Here is an 11,298-nt window from a genome sequence, read left to right as displayed (position 1 = left end):
GCTTGAGAAGCTAGTTTCAATGAGTTGAAGAAAAGATTAACTCCAGCACCGTGTTAATCATGCTAGACACTCAGTAGCCATTTTTAGTGTATTGTGATGCATCTCGTCAAGGTTTGGGCTGTGTGCTAATGCAAGAAGGTCATGTAATAGCATATGCATCCAGGCAGTTAAGGAGGCATGAAGAGAACTACCTAACGCATCACTTGGAGCTAACCGCAGTAGTTCATGCACTCAAGATCTGGAGATGCTATTTGATAGGTCAAAGGTGTGAGATCTATTCAGATCATAAGAGCTTGAAGTATATATTCACTCAACTAGATCTTAGTCTCAGACAACGCAGATCGTTAGAACTTATCAAGGATTACAGCATAGGAATCAACTATCACCCAGGAAAGGTAAATGTAGTAGCTAATGCCTTGAGCAGGAAATCTCAGGTCAACGCTATAACTCCTCAATAGATGAGTTCCAAGCTATGCAAGGAATTCGAGAAGTTGAATTTAAGAATGATGTGTAACACCAAGATAGTTGCAATGGAAGTGAACTCAACGCTTGAACAAGATATATGGAAGGGTCAGCTTGAGGATGAAAATATCTTGGAAATCAAGCAGCTTATCAAAATTTGCAGAGCCCCAGATATCACTAATGATGAGCAAGGCATAGTGTGGCACAAGCAGACAATATGTGTTCCGGATGTGAAGGCTATTCGAGATACAATTCTAAGGGAAGCTCAAGATTTTGCATATTCCATTCACCCAGGGAGTACCAAGATGTACCAATATCTTAAAGATTAGTATTCATGGTACAAAATGAAACGTGCAGTAGCAGAATACATGGCTTTGTGTGATATCTGTCAGTGAGTCAAAGCCGAGCATAAGAGATAAACAGGTTTGCTATAGCCATTGAAAATAGCTGAATGAAAGTGGGAAGAAATTAGCATAGATTTCATAGTGGGTCTACCTCGAACACAGTCAGGATATGATTCTATATGAGTTATAGTCGACTGATTGACAAAAGTAGCTCATTTCATTCCAGTTAAAGAATCCTATCGAGGTCTGAAACTAGCTGAGTTGTATATGTCCAGAATTGTGTGCCTACATGGAGTACCCAAGATAATTGTATCTGATAGTAGTAGTCAATTTACTTCACAGTTCTGTCAACCTATATGAATCTATGGATACAAGGTTGAATTTTAGCTCAGCATATTATCCGCAAACTGGCGGACAGATAGAAAGAGTAAATAAAATCCTTGAGGACATGTTGAGAGCATGTTCTTTGAACAATCGTAACAGTTGGGACAAGAATCTTCCATATGCTGAGTTCTCGTACAATACTAGTTATCAAGCTAGCCTTAAGATGTCTCCTTTTGAAGTCTTATATGGAAGGAAGTGTAGAACCCTGTTGTTCTGGAACCAGACTAGGGAAAGCCAAGTTTTCGGTCCCAAAGTTCTGAGAGAAGCAGAAAGACAAGTACAAGAGGTTAGAAATAATCTGAAAACCGCTCAATCCAGACAAAACAGCTATGCATATAATCGATGCCGAGAACTGACTTTTGCAGTAGGAGACTTTGTGCATCTCAAGGTGTCACCTATAAGAGGTCTACATGGATTCAAGTTCAAGGGCAAACTTTCACCTCGGTTTATTGGTCCGTACAAGATATTGGGAAGATGAGGAGAAGTAGCTTACCAGCTTGAGTTACCATCTCAACTCTCAGGAGCGCATGATGTTTTTCATGTGCCAAAATTGAAAAAGTGTCTAAGAGTTCCCGAAGAACAGCTACCAGTAGAAAAACTGGGTGGACAAGAAGATCTCCCTTACTTAGAGTATCTGGTCAAGATTCTTGAGATGCAGATTGGGTTACCCGGAAGAAGCGAGTCTGTATGTGCAAAGTACAGTGGAAGCATCACTCAGAAGAGGAAGCAATTTGGGAAAGAGAAGATGATCTGAAGGCAGAGTTTCCCAAGATAAGATGATCTGAAGGCAGAATTTCCCCATCTCTTCTCCGATCCTTTCGCATCTTGATGGTGAGATTCAACCTAAGGGGGTAGGTTTGTAACACCCTAAATTTTCAATTTTTTAAATAGTTTAAAATTTTGCTAGAATTAAATAGGAGTTCCAAATTTTGTTCAATAGAAAGATATTATTTTCTCAATATAAATTTGCCATAGGTTATATTTAAGTTTGATGCATTTATGCCATCGTAGTTGCAATAGGTTTTCATGCATGAAAATTGTTTGTGAAAGTTTGCTAGACGACGCTCATTTAACCCATTTTGAATTTGGTTCAAAACGTAAAAAGAACAGGAATTTCAAAATTGTAAAAGTGCTCTTAGGGCGATTTTCCTTCTTTCGGCCCATCTCCTCCCTCCCCCCTCTATCTCCTTTTCTTTTCCCGCGTGGACCACCTCCCTCTCCCGCACTGGGCCTCAGGCCGGCCTGCCCCGATCGAGCCGGCCTTCCGTCGTGCCCGAGCCGCCCCTCCCACACTCTCTCCCTACCAGGTGGGCCCGGCTGGAGCCACCGAGCCACCTGCCCAAGCCAGCCCCTTTCTTCATCCTCCCACCGGCTCAATCCCACCCACCGTCACCGCCCCCATTTTTCACCGCCTGTTCAAATCCGAGCCTTCCCGTGCTGTTTCCCTCCATTTAAATGTCGTGGCCGCGATCCCCGCCCCTTAATCACAAGTCCCCGGCCATTTTCGCCTCCTTTACCCCTCTCTAATGTAGAAACCACTGCATCTATCTCCATTAAGGCTACTGGCTAATCCCTTCAAGCCATCCATCGTCTTCTTGGCGACATTGCACACGTATTCCAATAGCTCCCATCTCACTTCCCGCTTAAATTTGTCATCGGTGCCATGTTCTTCTTCAACGCTGGTGAGCTCCATTGTTGTATTGTTTCTCCATGTTCAAACCGTCATTGATCCCTTTTCTCCCCTCTTTGGTGTCGCAAGATCGCCAAAAGCTCATCCCGCCATGCCTTGGTCCTTCTCCATCGCCGGAGCGCCACCTCACCAAGATCGAGCTCCATCCGACCGCCCCTCTCCGTCACCAGCCTCCCTCAGTGGTTCTCTGACCACTACCCATGTCCACACCGTCGGTCCAAGCCCCCTTCACCCCTGGCCATCTAATCGAGATCCAATGGCCGAGATTGCATACCCCTTCATCCATTCATAATCGGTCCACCGTAGACACATGGACCGGCCTTCAGGTCGTGGTCCAGGAGCCCATGAACCTTTTTCACACATTTTCAATTGGAAAATAATCCCATTTCAATTTATGACATCATAAAAATGATTTTCAATTAAAAACAAATTTGTTTATTCCCGAAAAACAAATAAAACTTGCAGAAAAGCCCTAGAACTTAAAAAGCTTATAACTTTTTTCTTGTAGCTCTGATTTGGGTGATTTTCACTCTCAAATGTTCGTAGCGATATGTAGAATCTTTTTATAGGGTTTTAACCTAGTTTTAGTACTATTTGGTGTACTGTTCTTAGTAGTTTCTCTTGTATGCTTTTCCAGTGTGTCGGTTAGGAAGTGATCAGTTCGGGAATCTGCAAGATCAAGTTTTCAAAGACTTCGAGCAACCCTCAGCTGAAGGCAAGTGTCCTTGAACATCTTGTTTCAGTTTTAGGATTCATATGTAGTTATTTATCCTTCATTGCATGCTTGTCTAATTTGGAATCCCATGTTAGGGTTTACTAGCTCTTGTATGATTATCCTTGTTGTCATTGATGAATCATGGGTAATGAAGGGTAGATATGCTAGTGCTATTATAGTTGGGTAATGCTAATTTTGACTAATAATTATGCAACAAGAACTCGATATGGTAATTTTGTAGCAACATGATATAAGGATCCCAACAGAAGGTTTGTATGATGATGGTGCGGGAATGCACGTGTGCGGGTAATGCACAGTTAGTTTGTGGTTGTTATGTGGGATCCTAAGGACTGGTTCTTGAACATGTAACCAAGTTTAACCGCACAACCAAGAGTCTTATATGGGTACGGCCTGGCCAACTAATTAGCCACCTCTTCAATTCTATGGGCTCCAATGGATGATTGAGTGACACAAGAGGGGTCTTTTGTAGCGATGAAATCGTCTGTTAGTGGTGAAACTTCAGTGGGTGCCTACAAAATGGTAAGAGCTTTGTAAAGGCCTTGTAGTGAGACCCCGACTCCACACCCCAGAAGTGTGAAGCAATACAGGAACCACTACTTGTGGGGAAAGCTGTGCAAACTCTGTAGAGTATCAATTTGATCGATTAGCCATGCCCATGGTCAAGAGCGGGCTTAGACTTCTTTATGATTAGCTGGGATCAGGGTTTTGGTATAGTTGGTCGGGTAGCCGTGTATTGGAATTACCTTGTGAGTATTGGTAGTCGGATGGAATCTGATAAGTTGCTCCCCCTCGTCATAGTTGTGTCTCCACACTTAGTGATAGGATGTCTGTTATAAGAGCTATAGTTCATAGTTACTTAGTGAAATTAACTAGTGTCTAACCTTTCCTTGACTTAAGCCCCATAGCATATTTTTTTCCTACACTTGCGGAGTACATTATGTACTCACACCCAGTGCCCCCTTTCTTGCATCCTTCTGATGTTCAGAAGCCGTCTATGAAGCTACATCCTTCAATGATGATGACTTCGACCCGAAGCTCCTGTTCTAGGCTGGTGTGCCCTCGGTTGACACCTGTGGAAGATGGAAGACCCATTGGCGCTGAAGCTCTCTTTTTCTGCTGTATTTTCTTTTAGACCCTCAGGTCCTTTTGTAATAAGTTATTATCTTTATTGTAATAATGGTACTGTGATGATATAATGATCATGTAACGCATGTATGAAACTTGATCATTACATACATGTGTTGTGCCCGGTTTTGTTCCTTTAAAACTGGGTGTTACAGGTACCCCTTTGAAACTCACTTTAGTCGTAGCTACCTTATCATTTTCGTCTTGTTGATCACTTCGCTATGCGAAGGACCTTTTTTTGTCATGCTTCAACCAAAAGGTCATCGACTAGGCGGGGCTCCGATTGGATGAGGCACTTTCAAAGCTTTAGCGGGCTGAGGAAGAGGTGGGAAACCTACGGGTCACCCTAAAAAAGGAAAATAAGCTTTGCCTCGAAGTGCTCTATAGCTTAAAGGCTGTCACACCCGGTTTGAACGGACAAAACCAAGCGTGACTTATATGTGCCCAGGAAGTTCAACACACATAAGGACGTCATAGGTGAAGTAACAAAATCATTACTTTAACTTACAATCGTTCACTTCTTATAAAAAGACTTCACCTAAACAACTTTAAAAGCTAAACGATGGCAGCGCGACGAAAGCTTCGACGACAAAGCACTCCACAGGCACCGACCAGAAGACACTCTCCTAGAATACCAGGTCATCGTCTTGGAAATCTCCAAAATCTGTCACTGAGCATCATATGTTTTGTAGGAGATAGAAAGGGTGAGCACATAGAGTACTCAGCAAGTATGGAAAAATAATAATGATATGCAGGCTTATATCAAGAATAGGCTAACACATGGTATATTTGCGTAAATGCGAGTAAGTGAAACAGTAAAGTAATTGAAAATCATTAAGCACTTATTAAATGAAAGTTATTCCCAAACCCTCCAACAACTATCCATCTAAGGTAACCATCCCTAAACCATTACCATCCAGTACCTTCTGTACCAACAAGTCTATGACCATAACCATCTAATCATGTGAGGATCCAAGTCTCCCATAACCACAGGTATGACTATTATAACAGTTTTACACTCTGCAGAGGTTGTCCAACTTTACCCACAAGTCGTGATTTCCATGTTGCTATGTTCATGACACACTTAACATACGCAAGTGGTGTGTCACCAGGAGATCACTATGAAGCATTGTCCATTGATTAGGTCCTAGTACTCCAACAAATGCCAGCCAGGTGTCTAACCAATATGCTAAGCCTTACCCATATCAGTCTCGTGGTTGGTACGGTAGTTCTTGGGTTGTCGCTCCACGAGCCGGTCCTTATATGTGACACTTGGGCAAGGACTATCCAACAGGGAAATAACCAGCAAAACCTAACACCTCTGCTTGGAACGTATCCATAAGCCCACCACCATTATCAAACCAACAAATTTCTTGGAACATATCCATAAGACCACCACATAAACCAGCATAGTCAAACCAACTCCTTGCCCAAGTCCTAGGGTTCCATGTTGCTAAAACAAGTTCATCATCACCATTGCATATGTCCACTAAACATGTATATGACACTTCCCAACATCCCAAAAGCATGGCTAAATAATTCTACCCATAAGACACCTAACCATTAACCACTTAGGCTCCAAGGGATGATAAGAAAATATCTAGGTAAAAACCCTAACACAGGTGACTACCCATCAAATTGATAGACATTGCATGCATTTATAAAACAAAATATTTAAAAATATAGGTTCAATATGATCAACGACACTTGCCTTCTCCTTACTGCTGCTCAGTGTATTCTTGCTCCTGGTCTTGTTGTTCCTCAAATTGATCCGAGGCGTTGTTGACTAATCGCATAAATACCGGCAAACATACAAATAAGATACACTAAGAACAGAGTACAAGACAAAAGAACGACAAGATAAAACCTATCTAGAAAGAAAAAGCATTGAAAAACGAATCTTACGGCGCAAGAATCGCTTAAAACGGAGCTACGACGAAAAAGTTATGGCTAAAACAATTCTAGGGTTTAATCTGAAAAAGAAAAAGGGCTTATTTTGAATAAAACAGAAAGTCCAGGGACTTTTTTTTAAATAGAGGACCTAATTGTAATTATGGAAAAGTCTAGGGACTAATCTGTAAAAAGATAGGAGCTTTTTCCTCAAAACAGAGAAGTTCAGAGGCTTTCTTGCAAAATTACCAATTTCCAGAAATTATCAGATTTATTTTTATATTGAAAAATCCGGATTTAATGCATGGCAGCTAACTGGGCGAAGACTGGGCAGACTTGCCGATGTGGCATGGTGACTGGTTGACACATAAGCAGATCGGCTGATTTGGCAAGGCGAGGTGGCAGCTAGTGTGGCACAAACGCTGACTGGATTAAAGTGGACAGGTGGCGGTATGTGATTGGTGGCCGAAAGGGTAAGTTTAGATCTAATCCGGCCCCTAGGTTTCAGATCAGACGGCTCTGGACGACTGGCTTGTTGGGGAAGAAGGGAGACGGCGGCGACCGAGGGGCTCACGGCAGCGGACGGCCGGAGAACACTTCAGACGGCGCTCCGACCTGCCAGCGGTGATGGCGAGCGGCGGATTTCGAAGAGGGGAACACGGTGAGTCCGATTTAGGGCTTACCTTGAGCAGGGCGGCACTGGAAGGGCTCGGCGACGGAAGGAGCGGTGAAGGACCCGAGATCTCGTCGGGAAGGGGTCTCCGGCGGCGCGGGAACCAAGGCGACGGTGGGAAGAGCTTCGGTGGATGGCAGCAGTTCTGTTAAGTTGCTCGGTGAAGCTCAACGGCGCTAGGGCGGCTCGGCGGCGTGCCTAACCTAGGATGGTGACAATGTCGGCGGTGGGCCTCGAACTCGGCGAGATTGGCTCGGGACTCAACGGGTTTGCGACGAGATGAGATCGGGGAGAGGGATCCCGGTTAAATAGGCAAGGTCTCGTGTGGAAAAGGGGAGAGATGTGCCAGCTGTGCGAGAATGGCTTCTCCAGAAAGCCGGCCAAAATCGAGGTGTTTGAGACTAGAAGCGCTTTATTTTCCTTGCTAGAAGCTGTTGATAAGTTGTCCCAAAGCGGTCTAGCCGCATCCTCCACCCCGCAGGCTAGCGCCGCCTGTCCTCCCCGTCCGACTCCAAAATCAATCTCCCTCAGAACCCTCTGTCGCAGTCTCGCCACGCTTCCATTCGAGGATGCGCCGCCTCGCCCGCCCAGCCTCCCGCCTGCTCGGCTCCACGAGGAGAGGCCCCGCCGTTCTCGCCACGGACGCCCCCGGGGTGTTCCACGAAATGCCTCCTCCGCTTCCCGTTTCCCAGGTGCCGCCACCACGCGCTCTGCTCGTCTGCGCCCCCCAGGTGTTTGGCGGATTGCGGGGCTCGGGGTTCTGCACCGCTGCTCGGAGTTCCGCCGACGAGCTCGCCGGCGCGGAGCCGGTGCAGTTCACGGTGGTGCCGATAGACAACCCCGTGGAGGGCCCGGGCCCGGGCCCGGGCCCGGGCGTGTCGGAGGCCGCTGAGAGGGTGTGCCGCGTCGCGTCCACGCAGCCGGAACTGAAGATCGCGTCGGCGCTTGATGCGCTCGGGGTGGCCGTGTCGCCGGAGCTGGTGGCCGAGGTGCTCAAGAACCTCAGCAATGCCGGCATGCTCGCGCTCGCGTTTTTCCGGTGGGCCGAGAGGCAGGAGGGCTTCAGGTACACGGTCGAGGGGTTCCACAATCTGATCGAGGCGCTCGGCAAGATCAAGCAGTTCAGGCTGGTGTGGAGCTTGGTGGAGGCCATGCGGTGCCGGGGCTTGCTGTCCAAGGACACGTTTCGGCTCATCGTCCGGAGGTATGCCCGGGCAAGGAAGGTCAAGGAGGCTGTGGAGACATTTGAGAAGTTGAGCAGTTTTGGTCTCAGAACTGAGTTGTCAGATTACAACTGGCTGATCGACACGCTGAGCAAATCCAAACAAGTGAAAAAGGCACATGCCATCTATAAGGAGATGAAGAGGAAGAGTAGGTTTGTGCCTGATTTGAAGACCTACACTGTCCTCATGGAAGGCTGGGGCCATGAGAAGGATTTGTTGATGGTGAAAACAGTATACCAAGAAATGCTGGATGCAGGCATTAGGCCTGATGTTGTGGCATACGGGATGCTGATCAGCGCCTTTTGCAAGTCTGGCAAATGCGATGAGGCCATCAAGGTGTTCCGCGAGATGGAAGTGAGTGGTTGCATGCCAAGCCCTCATGTGTACTGCATGCTTATCAATGGGCTTGGTTCAGAGGAAAGGTTGGATGAAGCTTTGAAGTACTTTGAGCTTTATAAGGAAAGTGGGTTCCCCATGGAGATGCCTACATACAATGCAGTCGTTGGAGCTTATTGCAGAGCCTCAAAGTTTCAGCATGCTTTCAAAATGGTTGATGAGATGAGGAATTGTAAAATTGGCCCAAATGCTCGGACTTATGATATTATTCTTCATTATCTGATAAAATCTCAGAAGTTTGAAGATGCATATAATGTATTCCAGAGAATGGGGATGGACGGCTGTGAGCCTCAGCTCAATACATATACAATGATGGTTGGTATGTTCTGCAGTAATGAAAGAGTTGATATGGCTTTAAAGGTCTGGAAGCAAATGAAGGAGAAAGGTGTTCTCCCATGTATGCATATGTTTTCGGCATTGATCAATGGGTTATGCTTTGAGAACAGGCTCGAAGAAGCTTGTGCATATTTCCAGGAGATGTTGGACAAAGGAATTAGGCCACCTGGTCAACTTTTCAGTAATTTAAAGGAAGCTCTTGTTGAAGGAGGAAGAATTAGTTTGGCACAAGAGATGGCTTTGAAGTTGGATGTGTTAAGGAAAACACCTTTGCGTGGATGAGAAATTTAGAGCTTTTTGTTCTTAGAAGGAATGTAGCTCTCTGAGCATTACATAGGTACACAATATCTAGGCGTGACAATGTGATCCCTACATTATTAGCTCCAGCAATGGACGGAAGCAATGTGGTTGTTTTCATACTTCAGATCACTAAAACAATCTCTGGCCATCAGCTAAATGATCTTTGCTTGAAAATGTGACAAAATTTATATAAGGTGCGCTTAATATCTTGAGTCCGCCAAGACAATTTTAGGTATTTTGAGTAAACTTCTGCATATCTTATTCTCTGTGTGGATTTATCATTATTTGCATTACTGTTTCTCTTCATTCATGAGAAAATGTGTAATGTGTTAAGTAGCAAAGACCAAAGCAAATTAAGCATTCCATTTAGTGGAACCAGTCTTTGTTCATTATTCTTTTGCAACTGATCATTTCTTCATGGCAGTTACCTAGTCCACGTTTACTATCATTTGATACTGTATATTACATCAGGTAAAATATTTGTTCTTCATGTTCTTATTAGGGTAGGAGTCAATCATACAGGCATCCGATTCAGAGGATATCACTTAATTAGTGCAATTTGTAGACTTGTAAGATCTCTAGATTGAGCACTTGGCACCAAAATTTTTACATTAGTACTCGTTTTTGCTTTTTATCTGACTGATGTAAATGACAATTTCTAGAGTGTATCAATACATCATAAATATATTGGTCTTGCAAATTTTTTGCACTTCATGAAAGGGAAAACATATTGAATATAAAACCTTTTACTCCTACTGTTTTCAAATACTTGACACTTTGACCAAAACATTATTTACACATACTTCGGATGTTACTATTTCCATGGCATACTCTCCCAAAATGTCCCTGTTAACTCTTGCCACCCCCTCTACTTTTGCATTTGTTTTTTGTGCTTAAGAAGGTATTAAGGGGCATCTTGGTCACATTTTATCCAAAATATAATTGCCTTAGTGTGTGCTTCGTAAAAAAAATGTGAATTTTCTTTTTGAAAAAGATGTGGTGCATTAATACGTAATGTCATATTTAAGATAAGCTATATTTGGATCTTTCCTTGGGAAGTGTTTCGTTTTAAGATAAGCTATATGGCACCATCTCTGTGGCTTTAGCAATATATCACCAGATTACAAAAAGTTGTAGCAATGTGCAACAGTAAAGCTTGCTGCTGCAGACTCGCATTTTTAGCATTTCTGAAATTTAGGTTATCTCTAGAATCTAGAGCCAAATATTAGTAGCCTCTAATAAGTAACAAGGCATTATCATCCTTCTCATCAAAAGAGAAGAATGAAAGTCTCTCCCGAAAGTTACGATCTCAGTCTATGGTATCCTCTTTCTCCTAAAGTTACTCTCCCTTAAGGCTCGGTGCCCCTGGCCTTGTCAATGTGCTATTTACCATGGACTAGTAATCTTAGGATCATTACATAATTGGAGGTGGCGTACATGCTTCAACTTCTATGCAGATTATAAGTGGCTCCAAGCCTCCCAGATGTTGGGTGCTGTGACCTGGCCAAACACCACTGACACAAAATAAAGAATGTAAAATTGTAAGAGATATAATAGCCTGTACTTTTGTTAAAAGGTGCATCTTATACATATTTTTGAGCAATTGCATGTACTATTCTAGCAATTTGCAGCAGTAGCACTTGTGTCACAAGACATGACTGCAACAATTCTACATATGGTTTCTGTAACAAAATATTTCGTAAGCAACCTCATTGTCTAATTGTTGCAGCTGCATGAAC

General features: G+C 44.0%; 1 protein-coding gene across 1 annotated transcript; it reads left to right on the top strand.

Moving 5' to 3' along the window:
* Window positions 1-7,673: 7,673 nt before the first annotated feature.
* On the top strand, window positions 7,674-9,825 carry LOC133912642 (pentatricopeptide repeat-containing protein At1g71060, mitochondrial-like). The gene has a single exon (XM_062355490.1). It carries the CDS (start codon window positions 7,874-7,876, stop codon window positions 9,539-9,541), a length of 1,668 nt encoding a protein of 555 aa, XP_062211474.1. The 5' UTR covers window positions 7,674-7,873; the 3' UTR covers window positions 9,542-9,825.
* Window positions 9,826-11,298: the final 1,473 nt, after the last annotated feature.

This window comes from Phragmites australis, chromosome 1 (assembly GCF_958298935.1).
Source record: "Phragmites australis chromosome 1, lpPhrAust1.1, whole genome shotgun sequence".
In the NCBI taxonomy this organism is placed as follows: Eukaryota; Viridiplantae; Streptophyta; class Magnoliopsida; order Poales; family Poaceae; genus Phragmites; species Phragmites australis.
The sequence above is the reverse complement of the archived record's forward strand: the minus strand, read 5'-3'. Positions and strand labels throughout refer to the sequence as shown.